This window comes from Amblyraja radiata, chromosome 4, assembly GCF_010909765.2.
Source record: "Amblyraja radiata isolate CabotCenter1 chromosome 4, sAmbRad1.1.pri, whole genome shotgun sequence".
Taxonomy (NCBI): domain Eukaryota; kingdom Metazoa; phylum Chordata; class Chondrichthyes; order Rajiformes; family Rajidae; genus Amblyraja; species Amblyraja radiata.
In genome coordinates, this window is record NC_045959.1 from 84,311,703 (window position 1) to 84,336,352 (window position 24,650).

At 40.8% G+C, this 24,650-nt stretch overlaps 1 protein-coding gene across 34 annotated transcripts in view; it reads right to left on the minus strand.

Annotated features, from left to right (window-relative positions):
* Positions 1-24,650, minus strand: part of ptk2 (protein tyrosine kinase 2) — a 465,509-nt gene that overhangs the window by 79,801 nt on the left and 361,058 nt on the right. For 20 of the 34 annotated variants that reach the window (XM_033019915.1, XM_033019912.1, XM_033019913.1 and 17 more), the window contains 8 exons: positions 20,585-20,605; positions 20,310-20,407; positions 19,008-19,092; positions 13,473-13,573; positions 10,129-10,244; positions 6,784-6,884; positions 3,807-3,896; positions 25-229 (listed from right to left, as the gene is read on the minus strand). In XM_033019915.1, coding sequence (XP_032875806.1) covers positions 25-229; positions 3,807-3,896; positions 6,784-6,884; positions 10,129-10,244; positions 13,473-13,573; positions 19,008-19,092; positions 20,310-20,407; positions 20,585-20,605 — 817 coding nt within the window. The remainder of the gene's footprint in view (positions 1-24; positions 230-3,806; positions 3,897-6,783; positions 6,885-10,128; positions 10,245-13,472; positions 13,574-19,007; positions 19,093-20,309; positions 20,408-20,584; positions 20,606-24,650) is intronic. The other 14 variants (XM_033019917.1, XM_033019894.1, XM_033019893.1 and 11 more) reach the window with 1 other exon arrangement.

A 24,650-nucleotide genomic window follows, 5' to 3' on the forward strand; every position in this document is an offset into this window, starting at 1 on the left:
AGTAACTCAGATACTTCCTCCTACCTGAGTTGTTGTTTCAGTTCATTGAATCGAGGTCTTCTGCTGGGATCATATGCCCAGCACTTTGTCATAAGGCTGTACAGCGTCGGTGGGCAGTTTGGAGGCATTGGCAAGCGTTCACCATTTTCAATCCTACCAATTACATCGTTGTTTTTTACTCCTTGAAATGGTTTCACTCCATACATTAGAATTTCCCACATACAAACACCTGAAATACAAAGTAAGAAAATGTAGAGAAGAATAATTGAAATGCTTCACTTCAAAAGAGTGGGCTTTTGATAGTGGGAAGGAGCATGGCAAAATGGCAACAGTGGCATTCTTGCAGTTGCATGGGTAAGTGCCAGGGGGATTATTGGTGAATATCAAGGAGTGAACCAGAACAATGGCTGGGGTGAATACCGAAAGAGAGAGGTGAGGAAAAATGTGTATGGAGGAATGTGTCAGTTATTGTACTTGTGGGTTCAGATATTATGAAGAAAAATTGGTTGAAAAGGGTGGATGATGGGATACAAAGTGAAGAGAAGAACCTCTCCTGGTTCTGCACGTTTTTTTAAAATCATCAATCTACACACAATACCCCATAATAAAAAAGCAAAAACAGGTGTTTAGAAATTTTTTAAGAACAAAATTGGAAAAGACATCTTGTAAATCCCAGTGAACAAAAACGATAACGATGGAGAAAGTGAGAGAATAAAACTTACTAGTTCCCTGCAAGAGCAGGAAACACCACCAATACAGTCTATATTAGTACTGGTTTACTTTTGTCATGTGTACCAAGATATAGGGCAAAACATTGTTTTGTAAACTGTCCAGACAAATTATAGAAACATAGAAACATAGAAATTAGGTGCAGGAGTAGGCCATTCGGCCCTTCGAGCCTGCACCGCCATTCAATATGATCATGGCTGATCATCCAACTCAGTATCCCGTACCTGCCTTCTCTCCATACCCTCTGATCCCCTTAGCCACAAGGGCCACATCTAACTCCCTCTTAAATATAGCCAATGAACTGGCCTCGACTACCCTCTGTGGCAGGGAGTTCCAGAGATTCACCACTCTCTGTGTGAAAAAAGTTCTTCTCATCTCGGTTTTAAAGGATTTCCCCCTTATCCTTAAGCTGTGACCCCTTGTCCTGGACTTCCCCAACATCGGGAGCAATCTTCCTGCATCTAGCCTGTCCAACCCCTTAAGAATTTTGTAAGTTTCTATAAGATCCCCTCTCAATCTCCTAAATTCTAGAGAGTATAAACCAAGTCTATCCAGTCTTTCTTCATAAGACAGTCCTGACATCCCAGGAATCAGTCTGGTGAACCTTCTCTGCACACCCTCTATGGCAATAATGTCCTTCCTCAGATTTGGAGACCAAAACTGTACGCAATACTCCAGGTGTGGTCTCACCAAGACCCTGTACAACTGCAGTAGAACCTCCCTGCTCCTATACTCAAATCCTTTTGCTATGAAAGCTAACATACCATTCGCTTTCTTCACTGCCTGCTGCACCTGCATGCCCACTTTCAATGACTGGTGTACCATGACACCCAGGTCTCGCTGCATCTCCCCTTTTCCTAGTCGGCCACCATTTAGATAATAGTCTGCTTTCCTGTTTTTGCCACCAAAATGGAGAACCTCACATTTATCCACATTATACTGCATCTGCCAAACATTTGCCCACTCACCCAGCCTATCCAAGTCACCTTGCAGTCTCCTAGCATCCTCCTCACAGCTAACACTGCCCCCCAGCTTAGGGTCATCCGCAAACTTGGAGATATTGCCTTCAATTCCCTCATCCAGATCATTAATATATATTGTAAATAGCTGGGGTCCCAGCACTGAGCCTTGCGGTACCCCACTAGTCACTGCCTGCCATTGTGAAAAGGACCCGTTTACTCCTACTCTTTGCTTCCTGTTTGCCAGCCAGTTCTCTATCCACATCAATACTGAACCCCCAATGCCGTGTGCTTTAAGTTTGTAAACTAATCTCTTATGTGGGACCTTGTCGAAAGCCTTCTGGAAGTCCAGATACACCACATCCACTGGTTCTCCCCTATCCACGCTACTAGTTACATCCTCGAAAAATTCTATAAGATTCGTCAGACATGATTTACCTTTTGTAAATCCATGCAGACTTTGTCCAATGATTTCACCACTTTCCAAATGTGCTGCTATCCCATCTTTAATAACTGATTCTAGCAGTTTCCCCACTACCGACGTTAGACTAACTGGTCTGTAATTCCCCGTTTTCTCTCTCCCTCCCTTTTTAAAAAGTGGTGTTACATTAGCCACCCTCCAATCCTCAGGAACTACTCCAGAATCTAAAGAGTTTTGAAAAATTATCACTAATGCATCCACTATTTCTGGGGCTACTTCCTTAAGTACTCTGGGATGCAGCCTATCTGACCCTGGGGATTTATCGGCCTTTAATCCATTCAATTTACCTAACACCACTTCCCGGCTAACCTGGATTTCACTCAGTTCCTCCATCTCATTTGACCCCCGGTCCCCTGCTATTTCCGGCAGATTATTTATGTCTTCCTTAGTTAATGTTATGATTGGGTGAAAAAAAGCAGGATTTCGTCAGGAAACTGGGAACAGTTAGTGGCAGAAAGCATTGTGGATGGGGTTGGAAAGAAACTGGACAATAAACAAGCATCTGCAGTTCCTTCCTACACAAAGGAAGGAATAACTTGTTCTGATGAAATATCCTTAATCTGAAATGTTAGCTTGGTTTCCCTCTCCATTTGACTCCCCACCGATTCTGCTTACATGTAGTTTTCCTTCAAATGAAACTATCTACAGGGGATTAATGGATATGCATAATGGAATGCCTGGTGCATTAAGGAGCAGAACAAAAGCACTCAATGTCAGAGCTTGGTGGAATCTGGCATCAACCTGACCTAGGACTGAATTTGGAGCCCATTCACTCCAGCTTGGAACTGGTTGCTAACTTTGGTCATACATTTGTGAATAGAAGCATGATGCAACATTATGATGACTGCCATAGCAGCTTCCAGTGCACAGCAGAAGCTGCAGACAAAAATTAGCAGCCACTTAATATCTGTGAGGACAGTGGCAGATCAGACTGCAGGCATTATGGTGCACAGCGCAATAACAATATGAGATGAAAAACAGACTGGGCCATTCACTTCAGTTTTGACAAGTGAGAAGCAATCTCATTGAAACAAAGAAAATCTGCTGAGCGTAACAGGGTAGATACACGATGATATGTTCCTCGGCCAGGGTGTCTAGAACCAGAACTCATAAAATAAGAGGTTGGCATTCAGAACAGAGGTTTTTTATTCATCCAGTGGATAGTGATTCCTTGAAATTCTCTACCCAAGAGCTGTTGAGATTTACTCATTAAGCATATTTCAATTAGATATCGGTTAAGGAAATCAAAAGATATAATGTCAAAATGAAGCATTGAGGCACAAGATCAGATGTACAAAATCGTGCAGGCCTGACGGATCAAATGGCCTTCTCCTCCTATTTCTCATGTTATTATGTAAATCAGAGTGATTTGAAGTAAAATTATTTGAGGGCAAGACGAAGGGAATGTAAAACCTCAGAGGGAGCTGAGCAGGTCTTATCAAATAGAAAATAGATGAGCCTCTTGCACATCAAATACAAGGGCTTGGGAGCCAAAAAACAATCCAAAATCATACTAGATAACTAACATGCAACATTTGTTGAACATTTACCCAAAGAAGGAAATGGGAAATATCAGGATTTAATTCTGATTTTTTAATTGGGAAACTAAAGCAGCATAAATGGCTAAGTAAACTTACCAAACATCCATACGTCGCTTGCTGAGGTAAACCGACGAAAGTTGATTGATTCGGGAGCCATCCATTTGATGGGTAACTTCCCCTTTGAAGCTGCCATGAGAAGAGTACAAATTTATAAATAGTGCCTATACGTCTTAACTTCTGAGTGCAACAATGACTACTTCCTGCACAAATCTGAGGAAGACTCATAAAGCAAGATTGTGAGACCACAGGACAAGCATGTGCAGAAAATTCTCACAGTTTTAATGTGGTATGCCATCAGAAAAATGTACTAATGCAGCAGATATTGTGCTGCTTTATTATAGTAAATTATGCTCACGTTTTTACTTAAACATTTTCATCAGCCAGATTGTGATATTCTGCTCATATCAATGAATTATTGAACCTAATCAATTATTGGTACAAGGTCAACAGGGGCTCAGGATTTGTTAATTAAATTATATTCAAGGAAATTGCTAAAGCTGAAGAAACAGCCAATCAATTATTTCAATTGACCACAGGTCTTAAGGACCAATGGTAGCTAAATTTACTAAAATTGAACTCATGAAAGGAATTTAAAGTAATTGAAGTAAAGTAATCAGTTTGAGAAGCAGAGTTCAGTAAGGCTTCAAATGACAACAGGTCATTTCAGCTGAAGTTCAATAATGACGTGGTGATGGGCACCCACTTATCCAAAACTCTGGGACACACGTATATATAAAGATAGTTGATAGAAACTTGTTTTGCTGAAAGACTAATTTTGTGGCTCTGGTCTGTTTTAGGCAAATTAACCTTTAAACCAAAAAAAAGATGGCAAGTGTGTTGTAATGAACAGCAGATGCTGGTTTAAACCAAAGATAGACACAAAAAGCTGGAGTAACTCAGTGGGTCAAACAGCATCTATGGGAATTGCCGATGTTTCGGGTCGAAACCCTTCTTCAGACAAAAAAAATAGCAAAGTCTCTGACAGAATGCTCTTTTTAAACTCAGCAATCTTTTACATAATTTGAAATGCACTGATAACTGGATAACAAATATGTGGCGCATCGAGGTCACAATAATTTACTTCAAAGACATCAGAAAACCCAGCCTTTGCCCTGTTCTGAGAGCCAGATAATTATTCTGGCTGATCCAGCTGTCTTTCTAATAAATGATGTTGATTCAAATGGATGATTAGAATCTCTCTTGTTGGGAAATAGACATTGTCTAACACTTTTGTGGGATAGACATTGCTGCCACATATGTGCCCGTGCTAATTATTGTCCGAGCCTTGCTGCAAGCAGGCATGGATGACATCATATGCTGTGGAATTGCCCATGGATGCTACAATTATCAACAAACATCTGACTTCCAACCTTATGATAGAAGCAGCTGAAGATGGTTAGTCTAGAAATTATCCTGAGCAATTCCTATTTTGATGTCCTGGGGCTTGGACATAGACTGACATTCATCAGCCACAACCATTGATGAGTACATTTGGTACTTATCTACGATTGTGCCTATGTAAAATGTTTAAGATAGAACTACAGATGCTGGAAAAATCGAAGGTAGACAAAAATGCTGGAGAAAAAAAAAAATCAGCAAGTGAGGCAGCATCTATGGAGCGAAGGAATAGGTGACGTTTCGGGTCGAGACCCTTCTTCAGACTGATGTGGGGTGAGGGGGTTGGAAGAAGAAAGGAAGAGGTAGAGACAGTAGGCTGTGGGAGAGCTGGGAAGGGGAGGGGAAGGAGGGAGAAAGCAAGGACTACCTGAAATTGGAGAACTCAATGTTCATACCGCTGGGGTGTAAACTATCCAAGCGAAATATGAAGTGCTGCTCCTCCAATTTGCAGTGGGACTCACTCTGGCCATGGAGGAGGCCCAGGACAGAAAGGTCGGATTCGGATGGGGAGTTGAAGTGCTCAGCCAGTGGGCCACATGAGTGGCAAGGGTGTGGGGTAAAATTGTGATTTGGGGCAACTGTATTGAATGTATGTATAGCCTCCGAGAATGTTGGATGGAGTTTTGTATGGATCATGTAATGTATATATTTATTCTCGAATAAAGTATTTTGAAATGTTAATAAAACTGAGCGGAGGTATTGGATGAAGTGATCGCCAAGCCTGCGCTTGGTCTCACCGATGTAGAGCACTTGACACCTAGAGCAACGGATGCAATAGATGAGGTTGGAGGAGGTGCAGGTGAACCTCTGCCTCACCTGGAAAGGCTGTTTGGGTCCTTGGATGGAGTCGAGGGGGGAGGGGCAACAAGTGTAGCATTTCCTGTGGTTGCAAGGGAAAGTAACAGGGGAGAGGGTTGCTTTGGTGGGAAGGGACAAATTGACCAGGTAGTTAGGGAGGGAGTGGTGTCTGCGGAAAGCCGACAGGGGAGGAGATGGGAAGATGTGGCCAGTGGTGGGATCCCGTTGGAGATGGCGAAAATGTCGGAGGTGACGGCTGGTAGGGTGGAAGGTGAGGACAATGGGGACTCTGCCCTTGTTACAAGTTGGGGGTGATGGGGAGTGAGAGCGGAGCTACGGGATATAGAGGAGACCCTGGTGAGAGCCTCATCTATAGTCGAAGAGGGGATTCCCCGTTCCTTAAAGAATGAGGACATCGATGCCCTGGTTTGGAAAACCTCATCCTGGGTGTAGATGCGGCGTAGACGAAGGAATTGGGAGTAGGGAATAGAGTCCTTACAGGAAGCAGGGTGGGAGGAAGTGTAGTCCAGATAGCCATGGGAGTCAGTAGGTTATCTAAAAGATGATTTTACTGGATTGTATGCAAAAACAAGAATTTCACTGTCTCTAGGTACATGTGACAATAAAGTATCAATGAACCCATTGAGACTTCCAGTTTATTATTTCAATAGTCTTTTGTTTTAAATTGCTCCTGGAGTAATTTAAATGTTAGAGGACTCATTGTTAACATTTACCAGATTAAATCAAACATTTCAATTTATGTTCTGTGTTAGGATTACCCACACAACTTCATTGATTGGTTTACTCTGATTTGTACCTTTGTAGTAAGTGCTATCTTCCATGTATCTTGACAGACCGAAGTCACCTAACTTTACACAGTCCAATGAGGATACCAACACATTTCTAGCAGCAATATCCCTGAGAGAAGAAAATGCATGATTAAATTGGTAACAGCTTAAAATTGAATAATATACCACTCTGCCTTCCCATTGTAAATAATCCTTTATTCAAATCATCCTTTATGGACAAAGGTTTCACACAATGGAAAAATTATGGAATCAAAACTATAGGACATCTTTATGGGAAAGGTACTTTTCTTTCATTTCAAGAGTTACAACAGATTTATGGACTGCACTCAAATAATTTCTTCAGATATCTACAAATTAGAGATTATGTTAAATCTAATACACAAGTTTACAGGAATAGGGAATTAGAAATTCTTGATGAATGTCTGAACAAGCATCCTAATACTGAAAAACTAATAGCTTATATTTATAACACCCTACTAAATAACGAGGTACCACCGACCGAACCATATAGATACAAATGGGAAAATGAAATAGGTCATCCTATCACGAAAGATATGTGGGACGAAAGTTTACAACAAATACATCAATGTTCATTAAATGCCAGACATACTTTAATACAATTCAAGGTCTTACATAGACTACACTTCTCTAAAATAAAACTAAATAGAATCTTCCCACAAATCTCTCCTATTTGTGATAAATGTCTACATTTAGAGGCTAATTTAACATACGTTTGCAAACTGTATAAAACTTAAAAATTTCTGGACAGATATTTTTTAAATAACTTCAGAAGTTATTAATACAAAACTGGATCCAGACACAAAATTAATAATACTTGGAATATCAGAACAAAGCTTAACACTCACAACAAACCAAAGAAACTTCCTCAATTACAGTATAATAACCGGAAAAAAATTAATATTAAAATTTTGGAAAGGCCCTACAACCCCCACAATTAAAATGTGGATTACGGAAATGTCGGAGACCCTATACTTAGAAAGAATTAGACTTGTCTTAATGGACAAACAAGATCTTTTCCATAAAATTTGGGCTCCATTCATTAACTATCTGAAGGGATAGATTGGTACAGCACGAGGACCCGGCTGAAACTTGAACTCAGGAATAGATGAAAAGCTATACTTTATAACCTACGAACCTATCTCCATTGATGTATTACAGGTAACCCATTCCACCTCCCTTGTTTTCCTGTTGTGTTTTTTTTTTTTGCTTAAAAAAAAATTTCTTTAAAAAAAATTTAATAAATAAATAAATAAATAAATAAATTGGTAACAGCATCTCTCTTAGTAATACAAGGCTGACTTTGTCAATCTAATTAGAAGAAAACAATGTCCCATATATTTCTGGTAGATGATAGGGTGGAACTGACAGCAACTGTGCTTACCTGGCTGCAAATGCAAGACTTCCACGCAAGCACAGTCAATGTGAAAATTTCAAGCGTGCTGATCGATACTGGATTGAGTCCAGTGAAGAAACGCCACCACTAAAGAAATACCTGATAATTTCCAGAATGTGATAATCCAAAACAATGTAGTGAGGATTATATACTTAATATGGAACTTTGTTTCAGAAATATTCTTTTAGTTGCTACCTTTACTGCTGTACTTCACTTTATCACACAGGGGGTTGTGCACATTTGGAACGAGCTGCCAGGGGAGGTAGTTGAGGCAGGTACTATAACAACATTTAAACAACATTTGGACAGGTAGGTACATGGATAGGACAGGATTTAGAGGGATATGGGCCAAACGAGGACAGGTGGAACTGGTGTAAATGGGACATTTTGATCGGCATAGGCAAGTTGGCCGAAGGGCTTGTTTCTATGAGCCCAGGAGCGGTTGGTGCAGCGTCCGGGCGGTAAGTTTAAAAATCAAGCGCGGGGCTTTGTTCCACAGAGGCCCAGGAGCGGTTGGAGCGGCGGGTGCAGCGTTGCCCACTCTGCAACGTTCCATCACACTTCAAAAGAAGTGGTCTGGAGGAAGCCGCTGATTGGTGGAAGCGGACTAGAGGAAGCAGCTGATTGGGAGTAACCCCAGATTTGTATTTCTGCTTTCTGTTCGTACTTTTTAGTTAACGGTTCAGTGAGTTAAGGGTACAGTGAGTTAAGGGTTCAGTGAGTTAAGGGTACAGTGAGTTAAGGGTTCAGTGAGTTAAGGGTTCAGTGAGTTAAGGGTTCAGTGAGTTAAGGGTTCAGTGAGTTAAGGGTTCAGTGAGTTAAGGGTTCAGTGAATTAAGGGTACAGTGAATTAAGGGTACAGTGAGTTAAGAGTACAGTGAGTTAAGGGTACAGCGAGTTAAGGCTACAGTGCTTTTTAGTAAAGGTACAGTTTAAAGGATTAAGATTTTTATAGTGGGAGTGAGTTGATTTAATTTGGGGGTAAGCCATGTCAGTTGAGATCGGCCCCGTGGATTGCTCATCCTGCAACAGGTGGGAGATCAGGGATATTGTCAGTGTCCCTGGTGACTATGTGTGCAGGAAGTGTGTCCAGCTGCAGCTCCTGGCAGACCGCATTGAACGGTTGGATTCATACTGGAGCATCCACGATGCTGAGAAAGTCGTGAATAGCACGTACAGTGAGTTGGCCACACCGCAGGTAAAAGTTAAGTGGACAGAAAGGGAACGGGTGGCCACTAGCCAGCGTTGCAGTAGGCAGGTAGTGCAGGAGTCCCCTGGGGTCATCTCCCTCCTAAACAGATATACCATTTTGGATACTGTTGGAGGAGATGGCTCATCAGGGGAAGGCAGCAGCAGCCAAGTTCATGGCACCATGGGTGGCTCTGTGGCACAGGTGGGGAGGAAAAATAATGGATAGTAATAAGGGATTCAATTGTAAGGGGAATGGATAGGCGTTTCTGCGGCCACAAACGAGACTCCAGGATGGTATGTTGCCTCCCTGGTGCAAGGGTCAGGGATGCCTCTGAGCAGCTGCAGAACATTCTGGAGGGGGAGGGTGAACAGCCAGTTGTCGTGGTGCATATTGGCACCAACGATATAGTTAAAAAACGGGATGAGGTCTTCCAAGGTGGATTTAGGGAGCTAGGAGATAAACTTAAAAGCAGGACCTCAAAGGTAATAATCTCTGGATTACTACCAGTGCCACGTGCTAGTCAGAGTAGAAATAGGAAGATATTTCAGATGAATACGTGGCTTGAAAAACGATGCAAGGGGGAAGGATTCAAATTTCTTGGACATTGGAACCAGTTCTGGGGGAGGTGGGACCAGTACAAACAGGACGGTCTGCACCTGGGCTGGAATGGAACCAATGTCCTTGGGGGAGTGTTTTTTTCCAACAGTATATTTTTCTTTAAACGGAATCAAAATATTAGTTACTTACCGATGTACAAATCTCTTGCTCTCCAGATAAGAGAGTGCTGTGCTTAGCTGGTAGGCATACAGAATTAAGGAGGCCAAGTCCAAATTGTATTTCCTCACTTGCAAATACGAACGTAACTGAGTTGAAAAGCATAATGTTCCAAGATATTAATATGCAGTTCTAAAATATTTTTCCAGACATGCAAGCATAAACATATTGAAAAGACATTGTACAACAATCCTTCAAGAAATCACATCTAATTTTGTGCAGCCTTAATCTTACATTTTGTTTCCAAAAAAGTTTGTTTAATTTGTTTTAAATTAAGTATTTTTCATGTCTAAAAGCAGCTTTTTAAAATAAAAGTACTGATTATGAAGGAAGAAAAAATGAATTGATCAATGATACCAAAAGAGCAAAGGAGTTTTGTTTTGAAAAGGATAATTTTAGGATTCGAAATATTCTATCAGAAATGGAGAAGATAAACATTTTAATTTTTTAAACGTTTAATCAATTTAAATGATCTTCCTGGCATCTTATTAAATATTTTATTAGTTGTGTTTAGAGATGCAGCGCAGAAACAGGTCCTTTGACCCACCAACTCCACGCCGACCACTTCCTTCACCCATTACACTAGCACTATCCTATACAAGAGGGACAATTTACAATATTTACCAAAACCAATTAACCTACAAATCAGTATATCTTTGGAATGTGGGAGGAAACCGGAGCACCCGGAGAAATCTCACGCAGTATTAGGGAGAATGTATAAACTTCATATTGACAGCACCATAGTCAGATTGAACCCAGGTCTCTGCCGCTGGAAGTCAGAAACTCCACTGCTGCGCCCCACGCCATCCCATATTCTTTGAAAATGTATGCACACTGCATCCAATGAATCGTACTCAGAACAGAGAACATAGAACATGGAACAGGCCTTTTGGCTCACAATGTCAGTGCCGAACATGTTTAATTTAGGTAAGAGATGCTCAGCCCACTGAGTCCACACTGACCATCGATCACTCGTTCACACTGGTTCTGTGTTATCCCACTTTTGCATCCACTTCCTGTACACTCGGGGCAATTTACAGAAGCCAACTAACCTACAAACCTAAATGTCTTTGGGATGTGGGAGGAAACTGGAGTATCCAGAGGAAAACCTACACGATCAGCGGAAAAAAGTGCCAATTCCACACAAGACAATAGTGGAGGTCAGGGATTGAACCCGGGTGTCTGGCGCTGTGAAGCAGCAGCTCTGCCAGCTGCGCTAATGTTCCATCATTAACAAGAATAACAAGTTTAACTAATCTCTTCTGCCTGCACATTATATGTTTTATGTATGTATAGATGTATTCAAGAGAGAGTTAGATATAGCTCTTCAAAACAATAACCTCTATGAACCATTTCAGTCCGGTTTTCGCCACAATCACAACACTGAAACAGCCTTTGTAAAAATTACAAATGATCTCCTTCTCGCAGCTGACACCGGCCACTTATCCATCCTGATCCTCCTCGACCTCACAGCAGCCTTTGACACCATCTCCCACCCAATTCTTCTGGAACTTCTATCTGCCACCAGCATCAACAACAATGCACTACTTTGGTTCAGGTCCTATCTACACGACAGAAAACAGTTCATCGAGGGAAATAAAGTCACATCCACAACTGCCACAGTCACCCATGGTGTTCCTCAGGGATCGGTGCTGGGGCCACTGCTTTTTTATCATCTATATTCAACCTCTTGGCAATATTCTCCGTCATTTTGGAATCAATTTTCACTGCTACGCCGATGATACACAACTTTACCTCTCCACAAAACCAAACACCTCCCTTCCCCCAACTGCCCTCCCACCTGTCTTCAAACTATCAGCAACTGGATGTCACTCAACCTTCTAAAACTCAATGGAAATAAAACAGAAATCATGCTAATTGGCTCAAAGTCCACACTCTCCAAAACCCACCCGTTCACCATTTCAGTTGATGGCTCACCCATACCCACCTCCTCCCATGTCAAAGGTCTCGGCGTCATTCTGGACAGTACACTTTCCTTTGGCCCCCACATCAGCAATATCACACGCTCTGCATACTTTCATCTCCGCAACTTCTCCAGACTCCGCCCCTCCCTCTCCAAAGACAATACAAAAGTCCTCATCCACGCTCTGGTCACATCCCGCATCGATTACTGCAACGCCCTCCTCACTTGCACCTCCAATAAACTTCTTCTTCGCCTCCAATGCATTCAGAACTCTGCAGCCCGGATCATCACCCGCACCAGATCATCGGACCACATCACACCCATCCTCACTCAGCTCCACTGGCTCCCTGTGCACCACCGGATTAGCTACAAGATTTTACTGCTGACCTTCAAAGCCCTACACCACCTTGCTCCCCAATACCTCTCTGACCTGCTGCTACCATACACTCCTTCCCGGTCACTTTGTTCCTCCTCAGCTGCAATTTTAACTGTCCCCACATTTAGACTCAGCCTTCAGCTGCTCTGTCCCATGTCTCTGGAACACTCTCCCACCTCCCATCCGTCACCTGGACACTATCGATCAATTCAAATCACAGCTCCAAACACACCTGTTTAGATTAGCATACCCGACATAACTTCCACCATGTTCACCCTGATTTTAATGACATAAAATGTTTTGTGTATTTTTTGTTTTTTTTGTTTTTAATCAACTTGATTTTAATATTGATAAATGTATTGTGATTTTATGTCCTGTAAGGTGTCCTTGGGTGTCCAGAAAGGCGCCAGCAAATAAAATGCATTATTATTATTATTAGGGCTAATGGAATCGAGGGATATGGAAAGAACGCAGGAACGGGGTACTGATTTTGGATGATCAGCCACGATCATATTGAAAGGCAATGCTGGCTCGAATGGCCGAATAGCCTACTCCTGCACCTCTTTTCTATGTTAGATTTATTTAAAAAAAAAATAAAATCCACACTGTCATAATCTTGGGTGTACACATAAGTATATCCTAGGTACACAAAAACGCTGGAGAAACTCAGCGGATGCAGCAGCATCTATGGAACGAAGGAAATAGGCAACGTTTCGGGCCGAAACCCTTCTTCAGACTGATAGGGGGTGGCGGGAAGAAGGAAGGAAAAAGGAGGAGGAGGAGCCCGAGGGCTGGTGGATGGGAGGAGACAGCCCGAGGGCTGAGGAAGGGGAGGAGACAGCAAGGGCTAACAAAATTGGGAGAATTCAATGTTCATGCCCGCAGGATGCAGACTCCCCAAGCGGAATATAAGGTGCTGTTCCTCCAATTTCCGGTGTTGCTCACTCTGGCAATGGAGGACACCCAGTACAGAGAGGTCGGATTGATGTGTTTCTGAGTACAGCTTAGAGTACATACCTCTCCAAATGTACACAGTTCCATAATTATCCAGACTGGATTTTCAGTAATTACGCCAATCAGCTTCACTATATGAGGGTGGTCAAATTGTCGCATGGTCACTTTTAAGAAAGAAAACGCATTTTATTATTTTTTAACATCTTTAAAAGAGATGAAAGAGAAAGGCCAAAATTATATACAACTGGAGTACATTATTCAACTCCTCATGCTTACTCTATTGTTCAATTAGCTCACAGCTAATCTATACACTGACATTATTTATCTGCAATAGCACTCGTTTTCATCCAATAAATGCTTATCAGTCCCTTCCTTGCGCAGCACACATGACCTTTTAAGAAAGTAGAACCTGGAGCTCCATCACCCATCAGTTCACAAACAGCTGCTTGCTTTTGTAGTGATCAACAAGAAAAAATACGAAACTTCAGCAGTTAAAATCTGAGTCAATAATGCTAACTTCACAAATACTGAACTGCAGATTACTAGAATCAGTTTGCAGCAACATAACTCTGTCCATTATCCATATTTGTAATAGAAGCCAGAATTGTGAAAGTAATTAGAAAATCTAGCATTTGAATTATTTTGCACTTCTATTATTTTGTCAAAGACTTCAAAATATAGTCAAAAGCTTTAAAGAGCTCTCTATATAGGATTGGCACACCGTGCTTAAATGTGGAATTAATTAATTAATTAACTGCATATTGAAAAAAAATGGATGAATAAAGCTGTAAAGAAGGTCATCTGATCAATGCGTTAAGTGGAAGCTATTAGAGAGTGAGAACATAATCTAAAGAATGTAGGAGTTGCAAAATGCAGAGCAGGAAGACATGCCCAGCAGGTTGGGGTGACCATGACCTCCACTTAAAGAGATAAAAAAGGAAAGATGTTGTGTGGGAACTAGGCGGGAGCAGGGGAAACATACAAGCTGGGCCAGTATCGCAGATGATGACGATGCGGACAGAGGTCAATTAAATGTCAGCCACATAGCCAAGTGACCGAGGTAGCATTTGCACTGACATTTCCTCCTCCAAAAGGATTTTTTTGACCAACCATAGTTTCATCGTCACACTGATGCAGCAATTAAGGTTACAAGGAATTTACATGGATAATGATAATGATACCTTAAATATAACTGATCATTAATTTCTGAGACAGGAAATAATATTTGGCTAAGTAAACGAGTATTTTTTTTATATTTTAGGTTTGCCACAATATGTTATATGTATTTTGTAGATTTCAATTTAGTTGAAAGATGCTTTTGTTTAATAATCAGAAGCATGCTTCTGCTCCCGTTCCGAGTAATAGTCCTATAAAGGGAAGGAAGCATGACTTGTACAATGGCTTAATTCCTCTTTTTTTTAAAAACCACATCTCTATTATAGAGACATTAAAAGCAGCTGAACAGTTTAGAAAGGGGTTACAGGAATGATGTCAAACTTATTAAAGAGCAGCTTTGCCCCACTGCACTTTATCTGGCTAGGTTTTGACCACTGATCTGACCAACCTCAATTACTATCTTCAAAACCAAACCCTATGCTTTCTCACCCTTTTTTGACTTACAGTGCCCTCCATAATATTTGGGACAAAGACCCAACATTTATTTATTTGCCTCTATACCCCACAATTTGAGATTTGTAATAGAAAAAAATCACATAAGGTTAAAGTGCACAGTCAGATTTTATTAAAAGCTATTTTTATACATTTTGGTTTAATCATGTAAAAATTACAGCTGTATTTATACATAGCCCCCCTATTTCAGGCACCATAATGTTTGGGACACATGGCTTCACAGGCGTTTGTAATTGCTCAGGTGTGTTTAATTGCGTCCTTAATGCAGGTATAGAGAGCTCTCAGCACCTAGCTTTTCCTCCAGTCTTTCCATCACCTTTGGAAACTTTTATTGTTGTTAATCAACATGAGGACCAAAGTTGTGCCAATGAAAGTCAAAGAAGCCATAATGAGACAGAGAAACAAGAATAAAACTGTTAGGGAGACATCAGCCAAACGTTAGGCTTACCAAAATCAACTGTATGGAACATCATTAAGAAGAAAGAGAACACTGGTGAGCTTACTAATCGCAAAGCGACTGGCAGGCCAAGGAAGACCTCCACAGCTGATGACAGAAGTATTCTCTATAATAAAGAAATATCCCCAAAACCTGTCCAACAGATCAGAAACACTCTTCAGGAGTTAGGTGTGGATTTGTCAATGACCACTGATCGCAGAAGACTTCATGAACAGAAATACAGAGGCTACACAGCAAGATGCAAACAACTGGTTAGCTGCAAAAATAGGATGGCCAAGTTACAGTTTGCCAAGAAGTACTTAAAAGAGCAACCACATTTCTATAAAAAAGGTCTTGTGGATAGATGAGACAAAGATTAACTTATATCAGAGTGATGGCAAGAGCAAAGTATGGAGGAGAGAAGGAACTGCCCAAGATCCAAAGAATACCACCTCATCTGTGAAACACGGTGGTGGGGGTGTTATGGCCTGGGCATGTATGACTACTGAAGGTACTGGCTCACTTATCTTCATTAATGATACAACTGCTGATGGTAGTAGCACAATGAATTCTGAAGTGTATAGACACATCGTATCTGCTGAAGTTCAAACAAATGCCTCAAAACTCAATGGCCGGCGGTTCATTCTACAGCAAGACAATGATCATAACATACTGCTAAAGCAACAAAGGAGTTTTTCAAAGCTAAAAAATGGTCAATTCTTGAGTGGCCAAGAAAACACCCTGCAACTGGTGATGTCCATGAATCGCAGACGTCAAGCAGTCATTGCATGCAAAGGATGTGCAACAAAATACTAAACATGACTACTTTCATTGACATGACATTGCTGTGTCCTGAAATGGGGGGACTATGTATAAACACTGTTGTAATTTCTACATGGTGAAAACAAAATGGATAAAAATAGCCTTTATTAAAATCTGACAATGTGCGCTTCAACCACATGCGATTTTTTCTATTACAAATCTCAAATTGTGGAGTACAGAGGCAAATAAATAAATGATGGTTCTTTGTCCCAAACATTATGGAGGGCACTGTGAAGTCCATTCACAATCGTGAGCTGGAGAGTGTTCAATCATATAATAACCTATTAAAATACAGATTATTGCATTCAATACTTCACACAGCCTGAGAGCAGGAAGAGAGGGTCAATATTTAACAAACAGTTCAAGATGGCATGGAAGGATTGCTATCAGATTGAAAGTGTTGGTCTGAAGCATATAACCAAGGCAGAGATAAGAGGAGGGCATGGGTAAAGTTCTGCAAGTAGAGTGGTTCGGCTTTTAGTATTATATATTTTCACCCGACATATTTCTTTTTAAATAAAAGCTGCTTTTTTACTCAATCTACATTTCATTACTTCAAAATCAAACTATTTCAAACTAATCAGCATGATGCCTCTTGCATGCGGACTCAGTGGACTATTTCTGTACAATTGCTACTCGGGGATGGTATGGTGACACTCTACTGGACTGTTTGTATGAAAAGGATTTCACTGTGCCTTTGCATTTCACACATGTGATAATAAAGCACCATTGAACAATTATAGCAAAACTACCTAGTATCCCTTCTGGATAATCCACCAGGAATTTTTGCCAGGAAAAAATAAGTACAAAGTTATATGCTTTGCAATTTATTTATGTTAAAGGAGCAATGTTTTTATTTACATTCCAGATTGATGTGCGTGAAGGACAGATGGTCCGTGCCCATTTCTTACTTGACGCTGTTATGCTTTACACAGAAAAGGAGATTTTATTTTAACTTCAGGGCATATTGCAGTAATATTCCAGGACACAGTCAGTTTATAACCAGCAAGTCCTGTTTTCTGTGTGAATTACCAGCTTTGCTATCAATCGGTGTCTATTAAAAAAAAAATTCTTGGGAGATACAGGCAAAACTATTTCAAACTAATGCAAGCTGCCTTAAAAATATCCACTGAGTTGGCTTCCACAGCCTTCTGTGGCAAAGAATTCCACAAATTCACCACCCTCTGACATAATAAATGTCTCCTCATCTCCTGCCTAAAAGAACATCCTTTAATTCTTAAGTTATGACCTCCAGTCCTGGACTCACCCGCCAGTGGAAACATCCTCTCCACATCCATTCTATTCAAGCGTTTCACTATGCAGTATGTATCAATGAGGTTCCGCCTCATTCTTCTAAACTCCAGCGAGTACAAACACTCATCATAGGTTAACCTACTCATTCCTGGGATAATTCTTGTAAACCTCCTCTGGGCTCTTTGCAGAGCCAGCACATCCTTCCTCAGATATGGTGCCCAAAATTGCTCACAATATTAGAAATGCAGCCTTACCAGCACCTTATAGAGCCTCAACATTACATCCCTCTTTTTGTATACAAGCCCTCTTGAAATAAATGCTAGCATTACGGATGCATAACAGATACAAGTTGCCCCATGAATGGAGTGTATTCCTCAGTCATTTCAGGCAGCAGTCAAATGTTAACCGCATTGTTGCATTTAGAGTCATCATAAGTTCTGATGGTGTTTGATGACCAACTTCCTTCCTTCCTTGCAAGACATGAACAATTGGGCTTTAACAATCCAGTACATATCGATGCCAAATTTACTGATATCACTATTGTTTTTCTTTTAAATTAGAGATTTATTTAATTATGTAAATTTATATTCTCACCTACAATGCTAGAATTTAAATCTGTGATATGATAAATTTTCCAGAGCGAAGATACTGGTCTTGTAAAGAATATGGACCTTTTAGGCAAGACAATAGTTACTGCCCATTCTTGGTTGCCTTGAATTAATGAAGACACAACCATGAAATGAAGAACTAGGGTAGCTGACAGGAGTACTTTACTTTGATAAAGTGGTTACGTTCAATACATCTGATGTATTTTTTTATCATTTTATGAACTTCATAATTTTCCTGAATGTTTTCACAGAGAGGATGGTGGTGCATGGAACAAGCTGCCAGAGGAAGTTGTTGAGGCAGTACTATAATAACATTTAAAAGGCAGTTGGACAGGTACATGGATAGGAAAGGTTTACAGGGATATGATCCAAATACGGGCAGATGGGACGAGTGTAGATGGTGCACCTTGGGGCACAAAAAGAAAAGCACTTTGCTCACCAACCTAAAAGTATGTACTTGCAATTCATCAATAGGTTATGTCAAACTCATTGGTTAGGCAGCCAAATCATTCAGCATGCAAGGCCAAAACAGCAAGTAGTGGTTTTCTGTAGTTGAAGTTGCGAGCTTCACAGCATCAATATTTTTTATGCTAATTTCTGAATGTGATGATTTCACTGATCTACATTAATCTGCTGTATAATAAACCAAATGTTCTAAAGTATGTCACTGTGGTGAAACAGGACAGATGGTAAGTGCAAAAATGCTACGATTACAGAACAGGAGCTGGTCAATGTTGACTGCAATTATTCCCGAACTTCACTTATTATAATACCATTTATATAATAGTGTTTGAAGTGCTAGAATCACTTTATACCTGTGGAACAGTAATGCACTGTTCATAAACTTACAGGCTTCCTGTAGGAACTTTTCCCGTACACTATCCGAAGTGCAGTTTTTGCATGTTTTGATAGCAACTGCCATGGCAGAATTTTCCTGCAAATAACACAAAAGATTAAAAAATTAATACTTGATTAGCCAATTAAGTAGTTTGATTAAATATAACTGAACCAAGCACTTACTTTGAGGTATCATTCAAATTATTTAATAATCCTGATTCAAGCAGACAATTTATGTGCAAATAGATAAACCTCCTGTGGTTTCATTAACTATAAACAGAAATGCTCTGTTCGGATTTGGCTTAGAATACAATTACTGTTCTAAAAAATATGAATACGAGATACTTACAAACAATTTTAAGCAATTCACAAGGACAGAATATAAGTAGAATGTTAGCTCTGACATTGCCCATGTTTGCAACAGAACTTTTAATTTCATCACTGATTGATATGGCCAGTTATCTACAGTGGATGTGATCTCCCTGGCTCTCCACTGGACCACTTGGATAATAAGAACATGTCCGCAAGGCTGTTATTCATTGATTAATGCTGAGCACTATCACCCATCCAAATACCAAACTCAGAGAACTGGATATCTGCTCACCCTTATGTAATTGGATCTTCAACTTCCTCAACAGCAGACCACAATCAGTATGAATGGGCAACAATACCTCCTCCTTAATAGCCATGAACACAGGAGGCCGTGTGCTCAATCCTTGCTCTACGTTCTCTACACCCATTTGACTGTGTAGCCAGACACAACAAAGCCATCTTTAAATTTGCCAAGAGACGTTGTTGGAAAAATAACGGGTAATGATAAGTCAGATGACAAGAGAAAGATTGATAATCTTATTGAGTGGTGTCAAAACAACAATCTTGCTCTCAACAATAGCAAAACCAAGGAACTGATTTTTGACTTCAGGAAGGGAAAGCCAAGGATCCACAAAATCTATCTACATCGACGGGATGGCGGTGGAGAGCGTCATCAGCTTTAAGTTCCTGGGTGTGTATATCTCTGAAGATTTATCATCAGAACACCGATGTCATCTCTATGAAAGCTCATCAGCACCTCTACTTCCTTAGAGGATTGAGGAGATTCGGTATGTCGACAAATACTCTTTTGAACTTCTACATCTGTATGGTAGGGAGCATACCAACTATCTGCAGCACTACCTAGTTCGACAATTTGAATGCCCAGGAACGAAGGAGACTATAGAGTGGTAAACATTTTCCAGTCCATCACAGTTACTGACCTCCCTGATGATTATCTTGCTTTCAACTTTGGAAAAGTGATTTAATTTCTTAGTTACTCACTGGAGTCATGTAAATCCCTTGATGCACATCACCAAACTGTCCCTCTCCAATGCAACGACCCAGTTCAATTCTCTCTCGCTGTATCTCATAATCCCTGGCTGTGAAGAGTGGAAAAAAATTCAAAGTTGCTCCAGAGATTATTCTTGCATTTCTATTTTTTTAAATATATAAACGAGAAAAGGTTATTGTAAGTGACACACAACTTGACACAATTATATTCATCCACAGGCAGCAGGCAAAATAATCAGACAACAATTGAGAAATAGTTGCATTACCTTCGTCTATCCCATAGCTTTCTGCATTGCAATGGGGGTAGGAAGGAGAACAAAAATCAAAAAGCTGTATACATTAAAAGTTCTGTAGATAAATTTGCAAAATGCAATTAAGTTGACCAATGAATGCTCAACAATAGATTCAATCAGCCATTTTATGCAAATAACGAATTATAAATAACTTTATTTGGAATAATTTAAACCAACATTAATTGAACAGTGGTGACAAAAGGAACTGCTGGAATCTTGAGAAAAACTTGTTTCTCTCTGAAAAAAGTGCTTGAGGAACTCAGTGAGACAGACAGCGGAGAAAATGGACAGATGACATTTTGGATCGGTACCTTTCTTCAGATCCTTGTCGAACATAACTTCTTCTGTCCATTAATTAAATAATCAGTTCACAAAATCACAGGAAAAAGTCACATGACCACCCAAAGTGCTTCCTTTTTCCATTGGATCTTTTGAGGTTCTTTTACACAGTGCAGGGGCAGCGGAACGTTTTTGAAAGTGGGGGGGCTGAGTGATCATTGATCACTGGCCTCGGGGGTACCCGGTGAGGGAGCGGAGCGACCAAGCGGGGGGAGGGTGGCACAATTATTATTTGTTGTTGTTGCTCGACCTCCAAAAACTGGGGGATAATACAGGCCATCCCCCAACTGAAAAAGTGGGGGGATATATCCCCCATCCCCCCCCCCTCTCTCTCCCCCCCCTCCTTGTCGGGGCTGACTCTCTCTCTCTCTCTCTCCCTCGGGGCTGATTCTCTCTCTCTCTCCCTCCCTCTCGGGGCCGACTATCTCTCACTCTCTCTCTCTCCCTCTCGGGGCTGACTCTCTCTCTCCCTCCCTCTCGGGGTCGACTCTCTCTCTCTCTCTCTCCCTCTCGGGGTCGACTCTCTCCCTCTCGGGGCCGACTGACTGATTCACACTCCCTCTCTCTCCCTCTCTCTCGGGGCCCACAAGCCCACCCTCCCTCCCTTCCACTCGGCGGTTAATCACAGCTTAGTTCACTGCCCCATATCTCGACTGTGAAACGCGCAGTGATTGGCTGTTGAGCGGAGGGGGGGGAGGGAAGGTTTTGGGTGGGGCAGTCGATTTCCGCCACAACTGGTCGTGGTTTTGCCCAAAGATCATAGAGCGGAGCTCCGCACGGTTTTGCCGTGCTCACTGTGCGCTTGTTCTGAGATTCTGAATGTCAGAGGTCCTCAGAAGAAGAGAAAAATACGCCTGCGGGCCGGATAATTTCGGGTTATGAAGCATGTCTCGCCAAAAAAGTGGAGGGGCTGCAGGCCCCCCAGCCCTCCCAGTTCTGCTGCTCATGCAGTGGATTTGCAGGTTTCATAGTTACATATTATTCAAGCAGGAAGAGAAGATATTTGGAATAAAATAATAGAAATCATTTATAGCAGACAGATAATAAAAATATTTTTAAGGCTTGCAATAAACTTTACCAGGGATGGGAAACAATTGCTGACAGAATCTTCCAGGCATCTCAAAAAATGCTAATGGATAAATATGATAGTCAAATTTCAAATGACATTGGTTCAAATGTTAATCCTGTCTTGTCTTCAGAATTAGTCATGCCACCATTCAGCCAGTTGCACCTCTCCAGACGAAGTACTCATTTTGAAACAATAATCCGCACATCTGTGTTTAAATTTTAACTGGTAGAGAAAATTATAATACTTATTTCAAGGATGTGTGATCAAAGGATCCCAGGGAAAATGGCATTACATCAGGCAAAACTATCATTAATTTTAACTAACATAAACAAATGCATTTAATCTATTTACTTTACGGGTACGTGGATATCTTTGGTTTCTGCACAAAAATTTCAAATGCCGTTCTTTATTCACCTGAATGCAGAGAGCATTTTGTAATCTGGGAGAGCTGGATCACACGATGCCCCCCTGATTGCCACTTTGGCCATAGGTTCTTGAACAAACCTCAGGGATATGAAATCCTAAGATAAATGAAGCAGTCAACACACCAGCACCCATGCATTATATGAATTAGAGCGGAACATCTTGCCATCAACAGTGACCGTCTGAAACATCAGTTAAGAGCATTTAATATTTTATTTACGTGACTGTGTGGTCGGAGATTGCTTGGGACCTCACAAGGGATCCTGAGGGATATTAAATTACTTCAGTCAAGAGGCAGGAGTATTCTTGGTTTGTCTGGCTTCGCTGAATAGGTATTCTTACTGAGATATTATTCTTTTAAGCCTACATGGAGCCACTAAAGAAAATTGAGCACATTCATTCATCACTGATGAATTTGTGTGTTGTGCCCTAAAATTGTCACTGAGCATCTAAATGACAAATTTACCCATTAGAAATGCTCACATATACTTTGCCTGTGCATTTTAAACAGTGACCATACCACTGCAGTTATGTTTTGTGCCCATTTTAGGTCTGAAAAATGGGTGCACAGCATGTCAATTTTTACTCCCATGTGCTTAAATGTCAATCTCATTTTATTCCTGTCGTTAAGGAAACCACATGTTATGAAAACATTTAATGATCACAAATACTAGGTCTGTTTTCACTCCTTTCATTTTAGAAGTTCAGCATTAGGAAGTCAAGTTAGTCTATAATTTCAAACTCCAACATTTCCCCAGGGTAATTACAAAATGTGGAGTAACTCAGCGGGACAGGCGGCATCTCTGGGCAGAAGGAATGGGTAACCTTTCGGGTCTTCAGACCAAACATATACCCTCATGGCAAATTCAGGGCCCATTCATGTTTGAAATGGCAAAGGAATTTTATGTGAAATTATTTCTGTCAAAGTTCACATCTTATTTAAGATATAATTAAATATATATTTAACCACGTTTGACAATGATTTTGACCTGCCATTTTGGCTCCTGACTGTTTCTATTCTCACAGATGTAGCCTGAACTACTGAGTATTTCCAGCATTCTCTATTTCAAATTAAGTTTATACTTAAAAGTATGTTTCCGGATTATTTTTCAATAAATCTGTTTTGGACCCTGACCCACGTTGCTGACGTGATTGTCACTTTGACTCAAGTGTAATTTAATCAGCAGCTTCTTGTTTGTGAGGTAGAAGGCTACTAATATCCCTACGAAGGAAGTTAAATACATATTGCAGAAAACAATCCTGTGCTGAACTAAGGTCTTCCTGCACTGTCAGATGTGCTATCTTAAAGATGAACTTAAAATTTAGAATCTGTGTCTCTCTCCCCCACTACCACCCCACCACCACCACCACCACCCCCCACTTGTGGATATTGAAGATCACTTCGACACGACAATAAGGACAGGAAGAGAGTTCTTGTACCCTGGCCAACATTTATCACGTGACCGACAAGAGATTACCCGGGAATTTATTTAATTACCATTCACAGAACTAAACATTCTGCAATCTGACTGCTGCAAATTATGGAAGCAACCACATTTCTGAAATACCTGATGAGTTCTAAAGAGATATGAAATGTTCCACTAGATTGCGTACTAGATAAATGGAAAGTTTTCTCCTTTATGTTCCCATCTCCTTTCCACCAGGCATGTATGTTTTCCTTCTGCAGGGTCTACTTGATCTGCAAATACCATGAATCACCACTGCCCACTCTCAATATAGAGTTCCTGATAATATATCTGGCCAACAATCACTTGCTCTGATAATATTGGGCATTTTAGGTCCCTGACAAAGTGGAGGATTTCTGCTTTTGCAAAACCTGCTTGACATATTTGTAACGGCTGCAAAGGCCATGAGGATCATGGCTCCAGAGTGTCGGGGTCCTGGGGAGAGGTTGAGTACAGGTTGATATCCAGATGTCCTTTAATTGATAATATGTATGAGAGTTTTGCAGAGGGAGCTAGGTCTTGCTGCAAATGCATGCTCAGGATTGAGTAGGAGATGGTGGGGTTATAATAATGTTGATAACTATGTTGCATGGTCTTCGCGTCGATACTCGTGATTGGTCAAGGAGCGTGTCCTTGCCCAAATTGTTTACATTACCTGGTAAAATGTTTCTTTGCTTAATATAAATATTTCCCTTAAGTGCTTTCTGTAGAAACAATGTTATGTGATATTTTGTGATTGGGT